Below are 22,389 nucleotides of genomic sequence, written 5' to 3'. Positions count from 1 at the left end.
TCTGTTCAATTTCAATAAACTTTACTTTGTGTTCGGTTACCACAAACCACGTGTCAGCTCGGAGTTATTACCTGCTATTTTTACACAGTGTAAAAACATATACCAATACACCTGCAGTTCAGTACCTCAACAATAGAACCTATTTTCCAAAACCCTTTACCTTGTTCCCTCACTTATAGGGGAAAGGTTGTGTTGTTTTTACCCTTTCCTCAGGCTTTTCAAGAAGTGGCGCTTGGCTTGAGAAGGGTGTGGTAGGCAAGGCCTTCTCTGTGAGGTTGGTGTCGTCGCATGTCTGAAATCAGGACATTTTCTACAGGATAGCTTGTTAATCATGCAGTGTGGCTTGTTAACCACACTGAGCAACCCAGCAACAAACCATGGACTCTCAAAGTGGCTTGTTTGTGGAAAATAAGCCAAGCTGTTGGTTAGTGTTTTGTGTGGACCCAACCCATGTTTGTTCCCCCCGACTGTCTGTCTGTCTGTCTGTCTCTCTCTCTCTCTCGCACGCACGCACACACAGAGAGACATGCACATACACACTGTCTTGCCTCCCTTCTGTAGATACATGTGCTTGTATAAGGGCAGTGTAGATGCAATGCTCCATGTAGGACATGGACTGGAACACGCCTTAAGTTTCTATCCTTTGTGCTTGGTGTAGCTAAATTTGTAATATTCAACATCCAAAAGCAACATAATAATAAAAACACACATTGAGATCTTATGTTTTTGAGGTGGAGACAACACTTATATTTGAACAGAAGCAATTATTTATATCATATGTCAGCTGTGTGGAATTGCCCCGCTGATCGAGAAGGAACACATCGCGAGATGGTCTTATTTTGTTTTTCTTTCTTTCTTCAAAAGATACCTTTCTCATTTAGAGAAGTCTGCAGTTGGAGTTACTTGAATGAATGTTATTGGTTGGTTTGTCTCAGATTGGTTTATAGAATTGATGTGTTAGATTACTTGAGTGAAACTGAAACAGAAAGGGATGGGGGGGGATCCCTAGGATAATTAGGGACTTCTGATTTGACTTTGTTTTGGAGTGATTTTATAAACAACAGCTTGGACAGCTGGTGTGCAAAAGTTGGTGAAATTAAAAATTCCTTTCAGGCAGAAGAACATGATAAGAGCCCTGCTGGATCAGAGTAAAGACCCATTTACTCCAGCATCCTGTTCCTGTTAGGATGGCCAGATGTCCTACTTTACAGAGGACAGTCCTCTATTTGAAAGAGTCTTCTATTCAAAGCACTACCCAGTCCACGTTCGGCTTAAAAATAAAGCACCATAACAAGGAAGAGCACAAGGGGCCTTGAAGTTGCCCAGCCACTGTCCGGGACAGGGACTAAGGAGGCACACCACACAGGTCACCTGGCCACAGTCTAGTCTACTAGGGTGGGATGTATTGTTTTTCTATTCTAATCATATTTTCTAAATTTGCACCTGTACAAATAAATCAGCATATGGACATTTTATGCAGATCTGGGTCCCTCTTTTGTCTTCTTTTTTGGTAACCCATAAATGTCCACCATACTAACAATGGCTCAAACAGCCTTCCCCAACCTGGTGCCCAGATGCATTGGGTTACAGTTCTCATCATATCCAGCTAGCATGGCCAGTGACACCAGTTTGGGAAGGCTGGGCTAAACAGATGCTTCCAAGAGGCTTACGTTAGGGCACAAAGGCCTCCTTGTCCCCAGCATCTGATACCCAGAGACATTGAACGTCTGTATTTGGGGTTTGCATTTAGCGATCCTGCTGAATAACTGTTGATAGACCCATGTTTTGGCAGTCTGTGTTGGTCCTTATACAGCAACCTGAGAAAGGGTGGGTGGCCGACAAACACTTTTTTATTGATTTACATTTCTCAATTGCACTCTTAAAACAGAAAAAAAAATACAAATGAAGCAAAATATAATAAAATCAACTTAAACCAGTGGCAACAGATGCAGCAGTAAACAATGACATTTCCAGATAGTAACTTCAGCAGTGACAGAAATTCTGTTCCACCGATGGGGGAAAGGAAGAAATTTATTTTGTTTTTGTTTTTTTATTTGCCAATGGAACAAGTCAGATGGACATCTTTGGGGAGTCACTACTCCTTGTTCTTGCCGGTTTTACTTGAGCAAATGATGGAATATGAGGCACAACATGTTCATCAGATGTCAGGACCTGGGGAGAAAACATACAAAGATACAAACATAAAGTAAAGACTTTAAAGCAGGGGTGGTGAGCCTTTGCCCTCCCAGATGTTGTTGGATTACAACTCCTATTATCCCTGACTATTGGCCATGCTGGCTGTGACTGATGGGAATTAGATCCAACAGCATCTGGAGGGCCACAGGTTCCCCTAGTTTAAAGAGAAAATACCTCAACTAGGGATGTATGAGTAAGCAAAAGTTGAGCTCACTGAAATTCTCCAGATTCCATCTTGAAGCTCATTCCGATTCAAGTCTGTATCACATTTCAAGCTTTCCCCCCCCCCCGCCCCCCGTCTCTCTCATGAAAATCTGGGTGCATTCTTGTTTTTCTAAATGTGCTCATTAGTTGAGCACATCTTTGAAAAGTACACATTGTTCTATCGATTACAGCATAGATATTCCAAAAGATGCCCACCAACCCAAAAGTGTCAGGGATCCCACTAAGCACATACTCTGCCTATAGAAGGTCCCTGGTTTAATCCCTGGCATCTCCAGTTAGGACCATCAGGTAAGCAGTGAAGGGAAAGACCTGAAACACTGGAGAGAAAGTGACACTGGGCAACATGGACAACAGCCTGGGCATTAGGTAGAAGGCAGTGCCTCCCATATTTCTAGGTTGACCAGACATCTGGTATGTGCCAGTGTCCTGGGTCATCAGTACAGAATTGCATATGACTTTCAGAACAGTGCTTTTATGATTCACAAAGCAGTTCCAGAGACTCCAATAGAAACCCTCAGAGATGAAACAAGTTCTTCAGAACTTTAGTGATAATATTTCCAGATAATTGCTGTTCTGTGCAGAGCATATAATAGGGGCAGCTATTATATTGAAGGTCAGCAGTTCTTTTTCTGTATCTTTCATTTCAGATGTTAAAGCTACTTTAAATAGATTTTGGTTTAGAACACTGTAGTTCTGGCACGTCACCGATATCAAATAGTTCCAAATGTTACTAAGGGAACTCGCCCACAGACTTTTTCCTTTATTAGAAATCGCTTGTTGTTCTCCCTCCTTTATCACCCTTTCCTGTCTGCTTCCCGCCTCTGGTATCCTGGTCTGGATGTCACAAGACTCCAATGGGTAGGAAGTTTGACCACTTTGAAACCTGTCTGTCAAGCAGCCAGCTCCTTTGTTGTTGATTCATACACCTCAAGTAATGGGATTTCCCAATAATTAGACTTAGTACCACTGGCAAAGCATCTAAGCAAAACCAATAGTTTAAGAGGATTGCTGGTAATGTAATTACTTGTGGGAGATGTATGGATATCTCCCATATGAAAACAATATCATCCTAATGTGTTATGTTAGTGATACCATTAGCAGAATGACAGTTCCTGCTCCAGTAATGACATGCACCACTGACTGATAGTGGTGCGGTGAAGCAAAGGCAATTTATCTAAGTAAACAGTAAAGCCAAGCCAAGTGTGTTTGAAAACTCAGTTTCGGGCTGTTATTAAAGCAAAACCCACATGCTAGCAGTCCTGCAGCAGATGTAAAGTGCTATTATTGCCAATGGATTTATTCAGTTCTTTCTAGTAAACTGTTCCAAAAGATGGACCCCGTTGTGTCTAGATAGGCTAGCAGTATTTATGCCATGTAGTGTTCTGATATCCAAAAAAATACTCTAGATACAAAAATAGATATTTGTATTGTTCTTTTTTAAACCTGGACCTTGAGTATGATGATAAAATGTTCAGGCTGTCCCTGGAAAAAGGATGTGGGTATAAGCTCGCAGACGTGATTTAGACTCCTGAGTCCAATTTTGCAAAGGCTGTTGTGCCTTCAAACCACAATCGCAATGAAGATTGATGAGATTTAGGTGCCATGCTGTGTACACTGAAAGTCAAAATTTGTTGGCACAGCAAGTCCCTGGCCACAGCCATTTGGGAAGGAAGGCAATACACCTGATCCTTTGCCTCTAGAGAGGCTTTCCTCATAGCATTCTCAGGGAACCCCCCCCCCTCAAATATTTTGCTGCCTAAAGCAAAGGATAAAATGGTGCTTCCCCATTTCGAAGTACAGAAGCCTGAGTAGATTGGTTATTGGGTAAAATAGAAATGCAAATAATAAATAAAATCTTGCTTCAAGACTGTCAATGGGACAGCATTCTCCACCACATCTGAGAATAGCAGGGTAGTTGAAGGGGTGTAGGGCAGGCTCTGGGGCACACACAGCTCTGTCCTCCAACACTGCAGCACTGCTCCTCACCTCCTAGCATCTGTGACCTGAGGAAGCCACTTCACTCTACCTAATGGTAGGGGACTGGCCCTGCGTAACTTTCTGCTGTGTTTCAAGTTTCAGCCTATCACCTAGCTTTTCTCCACTTTCTCTTCAAAGGGCCTGTGCTCAGATGTAAGCTCAACAGAGTTGGAGGTGTGTGGGGGGGGAAATAGTGTGCAACCTTTCAGCAGTCTTTGGGTTCTTGGGCTGTGCTTCTGCCTTTCAAAGTTAAATATTTGACATTAAATAACATCAATCATATCTTGTTTGTAAAAACAACCTAAGTATTCATAGGTTGCATACAGGAGGGGAATGAAATGACTTGGTGAGAAAGCTTAGAATTATGGAAAAATCAACTCAACGGGCAGTATCCTATACTGCCTTTGAGCTAGCAGGAAATATCACTGGTGCAATGAGAACTGGCAGTTTCCAAAGCAAGCAGAAATGCTCATTTCTGGAAGGGTACAGAGAAGCAGAGCTCATAGTCTGACTAATTTGTCCTTGTTTAGGGATTTTATGACACAAGATTTCTGTATTACGATTGATCATGGACCAGCAGGTAACATATCCCATGCCATTTCCCAAAAACAAAATGCCGCCATGGAATGTATTGGCTCACAGAATTCTGTGAGATCAGGCCTGTCTTTTTATCTCTTACTTCAAAAACTTAAGCAGTTTTTAAATGATTAAATAATAATATAAGAGCATTGGAACATAGACAGAAATACAAAGTGGTTGCAAGGAAAACACAGTTCAATTTTTTTAAAAGTTCTGTTTTAGGAGTGTGTCCTTGGGTAAACTAACTCGGCCAAATGACATTTCTGAGCTAAAGCAAAAAGAATTATGGTGGATTCCTGCACTGAGCGGGGGTTTGGACTCGATGGCCCTATAGGCCCCTTCCAACTCTACTATTCTATGATTCTATGAATGCTCTGGCATGCATATTTATATGATTTTAATGACCTGCTTAGGTGATACCTTTCCAGAGAATGAAACTCAGCTCAGCACTCTAAAAATTTGTTTGTTTGTTTTTTCAAAATCCCCAACTATGATTTGGAAGTGATATATTTACTTTATATCCTTGTCAGCTTTGCTGAGACACATTTCCTTAAGTTCCCAAAACAGGATACCATCTGCATTCTCTTCTGCAAGTCTATTTGCTTCCCAAAATGTTTTATGTCAACTTTACTTATTTGCATCATAAGCAGAACATATGAACATAAGCAGGTATCCTTCCTTCTGTCCTTCCTTTCTTCTCTAAAGCACATTTTTCTTGACTGTAGGTGAGAAGTTTTGTTTTTCCCATATCACTTATAGGTTTATAGGTCAGTGAGAAGTTCAGTGAAAAGTCACAGCATGTATGCTTCTGTTAGAATCAAATTGATTCAATCTTAATCTGGAAATACATTTCTTAATATTTCATTGGTTTCTTTCTGAGAGTTATAAATTTATGAGAGTGGTGTGGAAAACCAACATTTCCTTTAGGATGAATATTTGCAAGGTAATCTATTATGCAGGCTGGTAAAAAAAAGTCTTGCCTGATGCTTGGACTATAGTGCAAAGAATTCTGGGGCAAATATTTGTCACAGCAGAAGGCAGTTGCACACTGACCTACTGTGTTCCATAAACTAATATTGCTACTTGTTAATGGGGTAATATTTTGGAACTACTAGTTTTTATTGTGTGAGTGGTCAGTTCTGCTTAAGAAAAAGAACCAGTAGAGGCATAATAGCAGTGACCCTTTGTGATCCTATAAAACTCATATTGAGCCAGATCATAATGAAGGGGCATCTACACAATAGTGGGTTCTATAGTTTGCCGTCAGAATCTGATCAGAAGTGGTCCAGAAGGGTTTGGAGTCCAGTTCAGTAGGGAGAAACCTAAGCGTTTGGCTACGCCTATTCATGTAATGGCAAGAGGAAGGAGAGGCTGGTTTGGGTCTAGCCAGCCTGTGGAATGTCAGAATAAATGTGATCTTATCCCTGTCACTTTTCTCAGAGGAAAGAGGTGGGAAGTGAACCTTTCCTATCCAGCTGCTAGTGGTTGACCTTGAATGTCCTGCTTATAGTTAAAATAGCAAACAGCTATCTCTCTCTGAGAAACTAGCAGAAGGGGCTGAGTTTTTTAGAATTCTTGTTTGCTATGGATTGAGTATCTTTGACTTCAATGGCCCAGGGGGCCTGCTGGAGTGGATTGACTGTGATTCTTGGATTTTTTTTAATGCCATGTAGCATGGTGATACAAAAGTGGAAGCTGTGGTCCTCAAAATCTCTCTCTGTGTGTGTTTACTTTGGATCTACTCTTAAATATGTGTTTTGACTCTTGGATTTGCTAGGCCTTGACCCATATAGTGTGGAGGTACCAATTCAGATTTCAAGGTTGGACTAAATCTCTGCATGTATGGATTTACCTTGTCTTTTATTGCCTGGGAGGTTTACACCAGGAATAATTTGAGCCCCTTGCCCTGTATGCTGAACCATAGAGATTTCAATGGAAACCACGTTGTATTGATCTTTGACACAGTAATGAGCCTATAGTTAATTGCCATCAGCTCTGTGATTTCTGAGGATCTGCAACCATTAAGTTTTTGCCATGAGAGTTAAGAAGCTTGTCTATGAAACCTGATTTGCTACCAATAAAAGTCCGCACTGTTTATGGTGTTTTGCATTAGTTTGCCAGGATTTGTTTATGCCAAAAGATGAGCACAAGACAACAGCATACTTTTGATTACTGTAGGGAACATTATACTTTCCCAAGAGCTCAGTCTTAGGAAATATAAAGTTGTTAGATATGTTCTTTGAGAGCTCATTTTGATTAGAGGTTAAGAGATAGAACTGAAACAATAACAACAAAAACACCATCTATCTCAGGTCATTTTAACCTCTCCAGCATTGTAATGTCTCTGTTTATTTTTGCTGTCATTGAAAGGACTTGGAGTCCCAAGCATTTTACAGAGGATGTGCCCGGTAGGGCATCAAAACCTTGCCCACAGCCAACAAACTATACTTTCCTGGATATAGAAGAGATTTCATAATCCAGAATTTAAATTAAACTAGCTTTGGAACCACATTAAGCATAATGGGACATCTGTGCTGTCAGTTCATTAGAGACCACTAATGGCAATAGGAGTGTAACTTTTATGAAGCTATCCTATGTGAGTACTTTGGACTAGTGTCTGACTTGTGGGAAGTGACCCAAAAGGCCACTTTGGCTGCTGCCGTTATTACATCATGAAATAGATTTGAATGCAAAAACTTAGCTATCTTTTATTGAAATGTTCATAAATGTAGGAACAAACCCCATTAATTATTAGGTAGGTTTTCCAGTTGTTACTCAGGAAAGGATTACCATGTGGAACAATCTGTGATGCCAAGTAGCACATTGTGCAATACAGAACATTTTACGGTTGTTTTTTTTTTTTTTTTTTTTGTATCAAGCTCCTTTCATTATTCAACATGGTTCTTTTGCGTTGTTCTGTGTGGAAAGAGGAAACACTAGAAACTGCCTCGTTCAGAGTCTAGGTCAGTATTGCTAACACTGAGTAGCAGCTGTTCTCCAGGGTTTCAGACTGGAGTCTTTCCCAGGCCTACCTAAAGGTGGCACAGGGATTGAATCTGAGACCTTCAGTATGTAAAGCATGTGCTCTCCCACTAAGCTATGACCCTTCCCTGAATATTTTTTCAATGAAGTCCATGCAATATCAACAGATGAAAGCAGGCTTCAAACAGGTTTTTTTGGGGTGGGATGGGGTGTTCCAAACAAGTTGTTGATTTAGACTTCCATACCATTGCCCAAACATATTACTAATTCATTTTCCCCTGCATTCAGAAAACAAGATGTCTGAATTAAGATTTATATGAGTGGGGTGTGACGTTTTGTTTTTGGTATGCAGAATCATTCAACCACGTGAGCCTCCATTTACATTCGGAAGTAGCAGAGCCCAGAAAACAAAAAAGGTTTACTACCTCCTTATCTGCTCTTGGTAGAACCGGCACTAATTTATTCAAATCTCATGAAGACTGAATGCTACACAAATATTACGGTTCAAATATACTGAGATAATTAAAATACTTATAAGTCCTTAATTTAGCTTGATTTTATTTCCTATTTTTGCTAGTGGGGTTCTAGGGTCTACAAAAAGGGGGTGGTGGTGGTTGGTGACTAGATGGCACTGGACTTAGTTGTATTTCAATGGAGTCAGAGGTTTCCTATCCTGGCATCTCCTGGAAGTCTAACTTTGTTGAGAACAGAATGTCCAATAAATGTTTGCCTTGCCTTGCTGACAACTTCATCTCTCAGAAGGTGGAAGAAGGGAGATGGGAATCCACTGTCTTGGACCTAGTCCTGACCAAGGAAAAATCTGGTTGATGAAGTGAAAATGTTGGAACCTTGGGGGAAAGTAATAATGTCATCTCAGAATTCATGAAAGTGGAGGCTGTGAAAATGCAGCACAGTCAGACATATATCCTAGACTTTAAGAAGATCAATTTCAAAAAGCTCAGTGAGACGTTGGGTGGGTTGCCATGACTAGAAATTCCTATGGAAAAATGAGATCAAGAGGGATGGGAGATTCTGAAAAATGAAACTCTCAAAATGCAGTCACCAACTATTCCTCTTTAGATGGCAAACATCTGAAGAAGTTGGTATGGCTGCCCAGGAGGCTCTCTGATGAGCAGAGACTTCAAAAGGACATATATAGGAGGTGGAAAGAGGGATGTATAACCAAAGAGGAATACAACAGATTAGCCCAAACCTTTAAGGAAAGTGTTAGGAAGGCTAAGGACCAGAATGAGCTCAGGATTGTAAGGGATGCTAAAAAGAAAAAGGAAATGGGGGCAAGAGGCACCCTTTGACCATGTTTGTAGCAAGAAAGGCAAATCTGGGAAAGTACAGACCAACCAGCCTGAAGCTGATGCTAGGAATATTTTTGAGCAGTTTATCAAGCCGTTGATATGTGAGCACCTAGAAAATAATGTTTTGATTGCTAGGACCCAACATGGTTTTATCACGAATAAATCATTCCAGATCAACCTTCCTAGTCTGGAAGACCATGGGAATGCAGTGGACATAGAATATCTTGATTTCAACAAAGCATTTGAGAAGGTTTCCCATGATATCCTTGTTGCCAAGATGGTAAAATGTGATTTGGTGCTACTACTGTTAGGTACATCCACAGCTGGTTGAACAACCATACCTGAAAAGTGTTCATTAATGATTCTGCATCAACCTAGAGTGAGGTCCTGAGTGGAGTGCTGCAGAGCTCTTTCCTAGGCCCTGCACTGTCATAACATTTGTATAAATGAGTTGGATGATGGGGTAGAGGGGATACTTACCATATTTGCAGACAACATAAAGCTGGGAAGGGATAGCTAAAACATAAAAGATGGAATCAAAATTCAGAAGGACCCTGATAAGCTGGAACACTAGGCTGAAACTAACAAGATGACATTCAACTGAGATAAATGTAAAGTCTTGATTATAGTCAGTTAAGGCGTCATTTTTCAGTCCTGAATGGCCAGCTTCACCCGCAAAAATACCCACTTTAGCGCAGGGCTGCGTTACATCCAGGCCCTTTCTACACCTAAAGATTATCCCAGGAAAATGGAGGGATCGTCCCTGCCTGCTCCCAGGATCCCCTGTGTGGCATTTGCAGGCACAGGGATGATCCTGGGACGATCCCTGGAAAAAAGGCAGGTGTAGAAACGGCCCCAGTCACCCTTTCGCTTATTTGCTTAGGCTGTAAACAAGTGAGAGAATGGGGCTAAAAATGTCCATTTCTTCTTCCCCAAATATATGCTAAACCCATTCCTAACAGACTAGTGCAAATCCCGTATCACCATGGGGGCTAGTAGTCTGGAAATGATTCGTTAAAACTTCCTTTGGCCATTTCACTTGCAACTGAAACAACTTTACACTTTTAAAATGTACTACAAATAAACAGGCAATGGTGAAAACAAAACATAACAACAACCCCATCATGTTCTTTTTTAAAAGATCATTTACCTTTTCATGGAGTTTGAAGGCAAAAACACGATATAAGATTTTCCTCTCTCTTCATCCTGTGGTGTCCTTTCAGCCTGTTCTCCTCAGCTTCTCTTTTCTCTTCCTCTAACTATCACCAAATGACTTTTCTTTCGCAACATTCTGTGCCTGTCCTTTTATTGGCCCAACACTCTAAGAGCTCCCAGGAGTAAGCATTATGACACATGCAGGCACACACGGTGTCACATGTTACATTATATGCACAGTGTGAGGCATATCCATTAGCCTCCCCTTTGCCTCATCCCTCTCCCTTCCCGAGGTGCCCAGAGCTTTGCACTTATTCAAAGTTTCAACGTTTTCTGCACAGCTTACACTACCGTATTCTTATATAAGATGCTTTGGCCATCCAGGCATGTGATTCACTTATGCTGCATTTGACACAACGTGAGAAGCTGTTCCCTTGGCTTCAGATTTTCAACTTTCTAGCTGCCGTTTGCCATTTGAGGAGTTTCTCCTGTGGCTCAGTAGTAGAGCATCAGCTTTGCATGCAGAAGGTTCCAGGTTCAATCCCTGGCTTCTCCAGGTAGAGTAGGAAAAACTCCGGCCTAAAATCCTGGGGAGCCACTGCCAGTCAGTGTCGACAACACTGGGCTAGACGAAGCAATGGTCTGACTCAGCATTAGGTGGCTTCCTATGTTCCTAAGCTAAGCACTGGTGAATTTCATCCTAGTGAGGCTGAGTCAAGGAAACAGCTGTTCCAGCCTCACCAAGTATAATTAAGAGGGGGGAAGTTAGACAGTTTGCTTTTTTATCTAAAGGGAAAGCTAGAGAGAAAGCAGGATCACATGGGCACACAATGTGTTCTAAAGAAAACCAGGGAACCAAACTATGGAAGCAAAAGGCTGTGAGAATTAAAAGTCACTTCCATTGACACCACCAATTGAAGCTCAACAAAAGGGATAGAGCTCACATTACATTGATTAGAAACAGTCTTTCCTCCAAGCAAGACACAGGATGGGTCAAAAGACTCCCATAGTTCCCGGGGGTAATGTCCAAACTGTCCGATGGTGGTTTGTTTCATACATTTAGATGTCATTCACCTAAACTACTGAATTGAAATCTGAATAGTTCTCATTGCTCTCCAAGAGCCATTTTTCAAATGGCGTTCTGCTCAGGTTTGCTAATTAAGTCTTATTTTGGAAGTTGAGCAGGAGGGAAGAGTTCTAAAAAGGATATAACTCATGTGAAGCCATGTTATCATGCTGCATGTGGTAGGTAATGATTGAATATATATATCCATGAACTTTTGTAGGCTGTTCCTCTGTGTCATTGATATTGAATGGTGGTATTTGTAACTTAAAGCTTAAGGCTGATGAGTTTAATTTAAATGAACTGGTGTTTTTAATAGATAACACTTTTCATTTTGGTATATTAACGGCATGGCCAATGGAAATGCAAAGGCGCTTGTACCTATATAAAATATGATGCTTTCTAGAACCTAATATTTCACCATGTAATAGTTTTACCTAAACCTGATTTATTTTTTCTGCATAAACCTATGTTTTATGCACAGTTAAAATGTTTCCCTAGTGAATTAACATAAATATAGTTTTAGATTTTTATATGAATATTAATGAAAATAAAAGTCAAATCACATTTGGCATTTTGAGTAATGACTAGCAACACACACACTAAAAAACCCCACAATGCTCTGTTTTGCTTGCTTTTAATTTTAATCTCAAGTGACATACAACTCAGGACTTAATAGCACCTGATGATTGGAAAATTGTTGTTTTATGCCTCATTACTTACTCCTTTCATGAGTTTTAAAGCTTTGAAAGCCTATTGAAATCAGTGACAAAACTCCCTTTAATTTCATTAACTATGGAGGAGAGCTCAAAGGTCCATTGGAATGGCATTAAGGGCTAAATTCATTTTCAAGTCTGATTACCAATAAAATAAAATAAATTCATACATATTAGTGTTTATGGAAGACAACTAAACCATAAGTAATTCCTTCTAACAGTGGGTTTGACTACTGACTCTAAATTAACAGTATGGACCTTAGATGATGAAATCTGTCACACAAATTATGGGTTATTAGCTGGACTGTAGTGTTTACTTTCTATTCACCGTCCCCTGAGAGTCTTGGGATGGAAGGAAAGAATAAAATAAATGCGCCTCAGATGCAACTATTGTACATGAACAATGGAATTTGAAGTGTAAAGCATCGATTTGTAACAGCCATTATTCAGCTGTGTTATCTTCTACTATCACTCCACTCATTTGGTTTTTTACACTGAAAGTACATTATGATTGTTATGTTTATAGGATTTTAGCTGGATTTTTGACACCCCACTGAAATTTTGTATTCTTAAGTGTCCAGATCAGGCAGCGGTACATTCAGGATGCAATCCTATGCATGTTTATACAGATAAAAGCCCTACAACTCCTACAAAGAGTTGTAGATCTCTTCTGTCTAAACATGTATAGGATCAGGCCCTTAGGTGGTGGGTGGGTGTGGGTGTGGAGATAGAGAGAGAGAGAGTATATGTCTCAATGACACTTTATAGAGTAGAAGAGGACAGGTCCCTGTCCCAAAGAGTTTACAGTGGGCCTGTTCAGATAACACACTACGTTCCGTACAGCTTGGTACAAGGGTATCTAAAGCAGAGGTAAGCTTGTGGCCTGCAAGACATTTTGGCCTAGAACTCTCCTCATCCCTCACAACACTGGCTAGGGCTATGGGAGTTGGAGGCCAAAATATTTGGAAAGCCTTAAGTTGACCACCCCAAATTCAAAGGAACACCGGATTGGAGCCTTAGGATGTCTTTTTATGTTATGTTGTTTTAGTTTGAAAGCCTTAGGGAAGGAACTGTCTTGTTTTTATTGATACATAAGCTGCTCTTGGAGCCTTTCTAGCTTAAAAAGTGGAGTATAAAAGCTTCAAATAAATAAATAAATAAGATTAAAAAACTCACAGTTCCACTTCTGCTCTGTAGAATAAGTGTCTGCTGCCTCAGAACAGAATGCCTATCACTAGGGGATCCTGGGCAAGCAAAATGGCCCCCAAGTATTGTTGGACTTCATTAATTCCAGTGAACTACCTTTCATTTATATGTTCAATAATCTTATTATTATTATTATTATTATTATTATTATTATTATTATTATTATTATTTATATAGCACCATCAATGTACATGGTGCTGTACAGAGTAAAATTACATAAAAATAATTTCAGGTTATGTACAGATGGACCTACTTACTGAAAATTGTGCAATCTTTTCTGGTTCAAGGTGAGCTCCATTTTGCCCTGCCTTTGCTCTTGAAACAACATGTGCCTGGTTCCCAATCCAGCATTGATCTGGGGAAGCTTTCCATTTTGTTCAATTTCCCCACTAGAGCCTTGCTTATTTAACTGTGTTTACTAAACATTTATTTGGTGCTTTGAAAAGACCAGGGCATTCCACTTGGAACACTGCTCCTGGCTGGGGCGGGAGATGTGGCTTCATGACGGACATACGGGACAACCAGTCATAACTTTGCATACCCAATTTCAGCTGGAAAACAGGAAGAAGTGGTTGCTTCTGAGCTCAGTTCTCTAAGAAAGGTTTCAGCATCTGAACAAACAGGGGTGAGAACAGATCAAAGGCTGCAACCCTAAGCAGACTTAACAGAGAGTAAGGCTATAGCTAGACCTAAGGTTTATCCCTGGATCATCCAGGGGTCAAACCTGTTCATTTAGGTGACACACAGGGGATTCAGTGCTCAGGCAGGAGCGAACCCTGGATGATCCCAGGATAAACCTTAGGTCTAGCTGTGGCCTAAGTCCTACTGAACTGATTGTGACTTGCATCTGAGTAAATGTGCTTAGGCTTGTGCTGGACAATCAGTGGTGTTACTATGAAGCAAACACTGGACCTTGCTAGACCTGGTCGAAAATCTGGGGGAGAGGAGGGGAGAACTCGTGTTATGAATAACGCAAGATCTTGCCCTTATTTATATGTGAGCCGCAACGAGCTCTGGAGGAGAGCTGTTGCGGCCGCCATTTTAAAATTATTTTTAAAGATGCAGCAGCAGCACAGGAGCCATGAAAGGTAAGTAGGTGGGTTTTTTTAAGTCTCCTTCTCCCCCTCCCGGCCCCATTCTCCTTCCCCCACCCGCCCACGATGTCCGATCCCCCGCCCCCGTTCTCCTTCCCCCGCCCGCCCCCCCACCTGTGATGTCCGATCCCCCACCCGATGTCCCCCGACAGCAATTTCCCCCTCAATATCCCCGGCCTCCGTTTCCTGCCCCCCCGATGTCGCCGGCCTCCATTTCCCACCCACCCCATGTCCCCAGCCTGTGATGGCCTCCGCCGCCGAGTCCCCGGCCTGTGATGCCTGGCCAGGGGATATGGCAGCGCCGGGCATCGCAGGCCGGGGACTCGGCAGCAGAGGCCAACACAGGCCGGGGACATGGGGGGGCAGGAAATGGAGGCTGGGGACTCGGTGGTGGCGGGAACACTGTGGCCTGTCCGCTCCTTTTCCCGGCTACTCGCGTGTAAGTGTGGTAGCGAGGAAAAGCAGCGGACCGGTCCACACACGCGTGGTCCCGGCCTCAGCCCTACCAGAGTCCGGGACCGCGGGAAGAACCGCGCTACAGGCGGTTCTGGTTAGCGCAGTTCCAGGGCAGCTGGAGCCCTGGCGGAGGCCGGGATCCCCTGTGCGTCATTTGGACGCACAGGGACGAGCACGGGCCTTGCACCGCGCTAACCCCTGGTCTAGCAAGGCCCACTGTCTCCGATTGGTCTGTGGGACTCCCCTTTCATTTCATTGAAAGGAACCAATCTATCCATGCAAACAAATGTGCACACATAAGAACATAAGAAATGACATGCTGGATCAGACCAAGGGTCCATCTAGTCCAGCACTCTGTTCACACATTAGCCAACTAGCTGTCAACCAGAGACCAATAAAGCAGGACATGGTACAACAGCACCTTCCCACCAATGTTCCCCAGCAACTGGTGCACATCGGCTTACTGCCTCGGACACCGGAGGTAGCACATAACCATCAGGGCTAGTAGCCATTGATAGCCTTCTCCTCCAAGAATTTATCCACCCCCTTTTAAAGCCATCCAAATTGGTGGCCATCACTACATCTTGTGGTAGTGAATTCCATAATTTAACTATGCACTGTGTGAAGAAGTCCTTCCTTTTATCTGTCCCGAATTTCCCATGAATCTGCTTCATGGGATGATCCTGGGTTCTAGGATTTTGAGAGAGGCTTATTTTCTGAAAAGAAGGCATTCAGATCAGGAGAACTTTGAGTGCGTGTGAGCTAACATACAGAGCACAGATCACCAAAGAAAATGCGCAAAAGGTCTGGAAGATAAAACTGGCCAGATAAAACACATTGGCAGTTGGAGTTCATTGTGCTCTACGGTTATGATATGCTGCAGAATGGTTCACCTAAGCCAGCTAAAGTTCTGGAATGAAAACGTGAAAGATGAAAATTCTTTTCTAAAAGCCTGAAAAACATTTTCTCAATATTGAGAACAGCAACATGAAACTTGGCCTTACCTACCTTTTGTTTTCACTGTGCACTTGAAATGCTTCCACCATGTTTTGAAAGACTGAACATGATAAATCACTACTTTGTAGATACTGTGCTCAACGTGAATGTATAATATTTTTTTCCCCGAGGAGACACAAGTCTGTGATATATTAATGTTAGGACTCCAGATTTTAACGGATTTGATTGGTTGGTAAATCTGCATTGATTAATTGATGGGGGATAAGCTTCAAGGGTGCATTTATTTATCTTCTAATGCCATTTTGGCTGTGGTGTGTTAGTGTAATCAGGAATGACAAAGAAGATATTAAAAATGACTTTGCTTCGTTTGTTAAATGAAGTTATCATATACTGCAATATCCTGAAAAAAGCCACAACTTCTATTGTAGTTGTGGTGACATGCAAATATATTAAAATTTATCTAGGAGATTAACAGATTAAAACCAAGAGCCCTAAATTGCCAATACTGATGCATGATGCATTCATGTATCTGTGCATGCCAAGACAGCCTTCAAATGTTTGGTCTTACCAGCTTTGAAAGTGCTCTTCCTCTGTTTCAGAGGCATGTGGGGAATCTAAGTTTGCTCATTTCCTGTCCCACCCTGGGGTGGCTGGATTGAGTTCTTCAGCCCCCAAACAAGTAATTTATATTGAAGTTGATTGAGGAGGCTAACTGTTGGAATCTATGCCCTTTTCTGACCTAGGGCCTTGCTAGACCATGCCAGATAAGCCGGCAGGGAGGCGGGGCGATGGCACGCTAACTTTAGCGCGCGCTGCCCCGCCTCCTAGACGCACGACGCGCAGGGACTCCGGAAGCCCTGCAGCATCGGCCATTTTTTATTTTCATTTTTTGTTAAAAGGGCCATGTGCGCCCCGAAGACTCCGGAGAAGGTAAGTGGTTTTTTTTTTAATTAAGCCCCCCACCCTTTTTTAAATTAAGCCCCATGCCCCATGCCCACTCTTTCCCCGCCATCCCTCCCCACCCCGAGATGTGCCACCCTCCGCCATCCCCCTCTCCTGCCGGTCCGGCCTTCCCCCCTCCCCCCCCAGGATCCCCCCGGCCCGATGGGCACAGCGCTCGTATGAGCACTGTGCCCAGTCCGTGGCTTTTCCCGGCTACTCGCGAGTAAGCGAGTAGCTGCAAAAAGCCATGGACCCTGCTAGACGTTCCGCATCCCCGGCCTCAGGCCAGGGCTGCGGAAAAGATGCGCCATAAGTGACTTCGCTTATGGCGCGTCAAATGAGGTTTCAGCACAGCCTGACCCCGGATTCCCCTGTGCGTCATCTGGACGCACAGCAGGGAAACCGGGCCTCACAGCGTGCTAAGACCTCGTCTACCAAGGCCCCTAGTGTGCATGAACTGTGTATATAGTTCCATGGGTGGAAAGCAAACTTAATTGGGAATGATGTGTACAGCAGCCCTTTGTGTGCACGGGTACTGATCCAGCAAAAGGATGTGCAGAATCAAAGTCAGCTTCAGCAAACATAAACTTTTCAGGATAGGGACACAAATGATTAATCAACAAAAACAAAATTTAATCAGCCTGCTTAATTATTTTTTCTGATTAAATTTGCCAGTAGCATTGTAAACTTATTTGCATTGGTTTTATTAGTAATCTTTAAATATCTGTAAAGCACTCAGTTCTTTGGAGCATGTACATATATTAATTTATTTTATTTATTTATATATTACATTTTTATACCGCCCAATAGTGAAAATTTGGCCATTTTAGGCTTCTGTAGTTTTAGCAAACTGCTACAGAAGCCTAAAGCAGCCAAACCTTGCTTGAAAACAAGCAAGATTTGGACACTTGAAAGCCCCATCAGACTGGGGGTTAACATGCTCCCTACCATCACTTCTCCGCCTGTGTTTTCATTCCTCAGTACCCAACAAACATGAAGCCCATTGAGTCCACTATTCTAATGTCACTGCTTCTCCTGCACGCAGCAGGAGAGAGCAGCAATTCCAAGTTTTTTTTAAAAATAGGACTTAACCAGTTTAAGGAAGGCCAGAAGGGGTGCAGGAGGCTGACGATGTCATGTGAGGGACCTGAGCAAACTCCATGAGAGCCCAGTAACAAGCATGCAATAAAACGCTCGTGGGATGGAGCTTTTAGACTTCCTTAGTAGTTTGCTGCTGAAATTCAGTGGCAAACCAGCAGGGGGCAGCCGATGGCCACCTAGAGGCTGCAAGGCCTGCCTGTACTCCATGGGCCATGTGCTGTCCACCCTTGCTCTACATCAACAATATGAGTAACATAGTTTCCATGTCTCACATGCACAGTGGGCAACTTGTGTCCCTCCAGATATTTTGGCCCACAGTTTTCAGCATTCCTAACCATTGGCTATGCTGGCTAGAGCTTATGGAAGTTTTAGGTCATAATATCAGGAGGCAGGGGAGGCTGGTAGCTCCAATTTTGGTGGGGCTATCCAAGGTGCTGAATCCTATACCCAAAACAGATCCAGCACCTTGGATAGCTCCTTTAGAGTTTGTATTAAGTTTAGTTGAAAGTTTTTGGATTTTTTTTTTTCATTTTGGATAAGGAAAATAAAGAAAACCTCCTTTCATATCTTATAGCACCAGAGCCAGCCTCTTCTTTTCCTCATAGCCCGATTCTGATGAAACCCAGAATGGAATCCCAGCCCCACCAAAATTGGAGCCACCAGCCTCCACTGCCTGGAGGATCACAAGTTGCCCATCCTAAAATAAAATGAAATATCGAAATGGTGTTAGTATTGGCTTAAGCAAAAGGTTTGCTCTCTTATTCATGTTTGCATTGTAACACTTGCGTCTTTATTGTTACCGGATTATTTGTATTCATATTTTTAAAAATTAAAAGATAAAGTTAAAAGAAGAAGAAAAATACAACCATGGGGAGTCTCCAAAGTTTTACAAGAGTTGCACAGGGTTACTTTTGTGAATAATTTGTATTAATGGTTTTCCAGCAACCTGACCTCAAATGAGGAAAGTACAGATTTTGTTCATGCCGTTCCATCTGTGTTTTGCCGATCGTCAGGTGTCTTTTGTTCGGTCGTCCGCCCATTGACAGAATAGGCTTTTTAGGGCTGTACAAGTATTTTGTTCCAGTTGCGCCAATGCAAAGAAAGCATTCTCAGTATTTTGTGTGTCCCCTCCCTGTGCTCCATAGAAACCAATAACCACAGAGAGAAAATGCCTTGGAACAAATGTAAGAGCCCCACTTAGAAACCAAAACCAATATTGACTTGTTTACTTGCTGTTTACGCATATGCCCACGCATTTATCTTCCCCATAATAACACATGTGCATTGACATCCAGAATTATTGTTTTCTCTTCCTCTGTCTGAAACATTTCTAAAATGCATTTGGAAGAGAGATTCACAGCTAATCTGCAGAGACAGCCCAGAGCAAGCAATTTAATGGTTGTGCGGCAAAATGATATGAATTGCCTAAATTATGCTTTTCAAATAATTGTGGGTTTCATTCGTTAGGATATGTCTTACTGTAAGTAGATGGGTGGTTTTTTAATGAATATGTTTACAATTTGTTAATATTGCGGAGAAAGTAATATCACAGTAGTTTTAGCTTTCACACTTATATAAGTTGCTTAAGTTTCATTGATTCTCGAGGCGTCAAAGTGCCGTAGCGTACTTTCCAACTTGAAAGGAAAGTTGGTGATAGGGATGTACGAGAATTTTGTTTCAGTTTGCAATTTTCAAACTCTTTTCAAAACCCCAAATACAAATGGGAACGCATTTTTTTCAAAAAATGTTTACATCCCGAACTTGCAAACGTCTTAGAAAAATGCGGGTTGTTTTGTTGTTGTTTGTTTGTTGAAACATGCACCTTGGAAGTGCACATTTTTCCCATCTAGGGTATTCTGTATATAGGTGGGGTATAAATTATTATTATTATTATTATTATTATTATTATTATTGAAAAATATATGCAAAAGTGCACACTTTCCCCATTTCAACTGAAAAACATATTGAAAAACATATTGTAAATAAACTGAGCCTTAGAGAATTTTAGCAAGCTCAATCATCCATGGTTCTTTCAAACCCAGATGGTCATCTATAAAGAAGTTCATAGTATTATAGCAGAGGAAGGAAATTTGTCTTGTGCCACGGACTACATTACCTTGGTAGCACCCTGTCCGGGATCCACATTCCAGTTGTGGGTAGGGCCAGAGCTCAAAGGGCATATATATATATATATATATATATATATATATATATATTATTCACACATGTACACAAACATATACTCACATCCATCTATAAACACACACACACCTTAACGCAGGGGAGGGAACCTCAAGCCCAGAGTCCCAGTCCTGGACTGCTCCTCTTTCATAATTAATATAAAAGAAAAAAAAGAAAAACCAAATCAATATAAACCACAATCAGTGCAATTATACAAATAGAAATAAATGATAAAAACATAAATCTAAAAACAATAGATTTACATATATTTTTCAAGGGGGTGTTGAGGGTGGCAACTAATTCTCTCCCCACCCCATTAAGAAAACCATTTGCCTCTCCCCTGCTTTCAACAAGCATCTGTTCTCAGTTGTTCTCAATTTACTTGATGACCCTTCCTGGGTTTTTTTTTAAATGGGGAACAATCTTAGAAGAATATAGCTCAGTAGTATTTTCAAGTCTATGCAAATGTTACTGAAAAGTACTTACAGGTTAAATAAAAGTGACCTTGTAATTCCGTCCCACCCCTTACTGTGTGATTTGATGAGATCTTTTCTGCTTCCCCTTTTTCAGGACTGTTCTGTTTACTTTGACCTCGGTGGTTGTACTTGTCATCACAACTGACTGGATCAGCTGGGACAAGCTGAATCGTGGATTCCTGCCAAGCGATGAGGTTTCAAGGGCCTTTTTGGCTTCCTTCATCTTAGTGTTTGACCTTCTTATTGTCATGCAGGTACATTATCCCAATATTTCTTCCAGAGTGCTGAAATGGCTTTCTAGCTTGATTTCCGCTCCAGCATGTGCTGTTCAGCCAAGAGACTTTCTAAAGTCAAATAAATGTTTGTTTTGCAATCGCTATTAATAGGCTTATTACATCAGTGTTCTCCGGGAAGGGTTTAAAAAGCTAATTGGCCTTTAAAAAAAGAAAGAAAAAGAAATATGTCTGATTTTTCTCAGCTTTATTTTGCCAGGTAAGCGTTGGTGGCTTTACAAATGGAGGTTGCTCTGTGCCAAAATGGCATGGATGAGAGAAAGGAGGAAAGTAAATAAATAAAAGCCAAGTCATGTTGTAATGGAAAGGCTACATTGTGAGGCTGAAATAACATAACAAAACCAGGTTTGGAGAACTGTGAATGTACAATATATGGTTACACACCACACAATGAAAGAATTTAACAACCATTCCCAGCAGGCCATCTCTTTCCCTTTATGCCAACCCATTCTCACCCAGTCTAGTGGCAGCTTGTTGTGTCGGATTTATTCCTACCAGCCAGTGTTTCTAAGGAGATAATTTCTTGTAGGCCATCCAATCTTTGCTCTTTTGCATCTCGCTGCTAAAATGGAGTTCCTGCACACAGTCAGTCTAAGGCCAAAGATTTCTTCATGTGGTATTTCAGCTCTCTACTGCAACTTGAATATTCTTTTCAAAACATTCTAGTGCTCTGGCAGGCAAAATAAGAATTTAGTTTATTCTGGAGAACTCTATTTTTATTCTGTTGTATTTGTCACTGACTGTTTAGTGGTTTAAATTAGTCTCTCATTCTGCCCTCCCCCTCCCCAGTCCGTGGTAATAATTTCTTCTTGAAGGTGTTGAGGACGTTTGTGGTACTTTTCTGAGAAATACCAAATGCTTCCAGCATGATATCACCATAATGAGTGTAGCAATTCACAAGTTATCACTGTCTGGCTTCGCTAAGGATGCTCACAAGTACATGGTTGCCTGGCTGGTTTACACATGGCAGGCTTGATCCAGCCAAAGCTAATCACCTGAGCTTCCCATTTATTTCATTATACTTAAATATCTCCAGTTGACATAAACAGGACTTAACAGTGTTGAACGCTGTCTGATTTGTGACTTACATTGCACAATTTTCCATACGTGATAGGAATCTTAGGAAAGTGGTTCAGGAGACTGAGGCTGTGCTGAGATTTAGTTCTATGGCACTTCCAGTTAAGGGAGTCAGGAATCAGGTGATGTGAATGATCAGTTTATGTCCCTGCCTGAGACCAGGCAAAGCCTCTATGGGCCTATTCCGGTGACACGCTAAGCCATGGTTAGGCCATAAACCCTTTTGCTGCAAATGGTTGGTGAGCGTGTTTAAACTGTGGTTATGTAGCCACCATGGTTAGGAATCCCTCACATGAGTCATGTTTCACATAACACACTAAGCCGTAATGTTTAGCTCAAAATCCTTAACCACTTTGGCTTAGCATGTCATCTGAACAGGGTGTAGGTGTCACAGTAGAGT

The 22,389-nt window shown here is 41.7% G+C and overlaps 1 protein-coding gene across 1 annotated transcript in view; it reads left to right on the top strand.

The window, feature by feature from the left end:
- TMEM117 (transmembrane protein 117) overlaps positions 1 to 22,389 on the top strand; it is a 244,784-nt gene that overhangs the window by 167,047 nt on the left and 55,348 nt on the right. Inside the window, exon 6 of the mRNA XM_063134815.1 lies at positions 20,714 to 20,873. Coding sequence (XP_062990885.1) covers positions 20,714 to 20,873 — 160 coding nt within the window. The remainder of the gene's footprint in view (positions 1 to 20,713; positions 20,874 to 22,389) is intronic.

Source organism: Elgaria multicarinata, chromosome 9 (genome assembly GCF_023053635.1).
Source record: "Elgaria multicarinata webbii isolate HBS135686 ecotype San Diego chromosome 9, rElgMul1.1.pri, whole genome shotgun sequence".
NCBI classification, from domain to species: Eukaryota; Metazoa; Chordata; class Lepidosauria; order Squamata; family Anguidae; genus Elgaria; species Elgaria multicarinata.
Note: the sequence above shows the minus strand (reverse complement) of the source record. Positions and strands in the feature narration are given on the sequence as shown.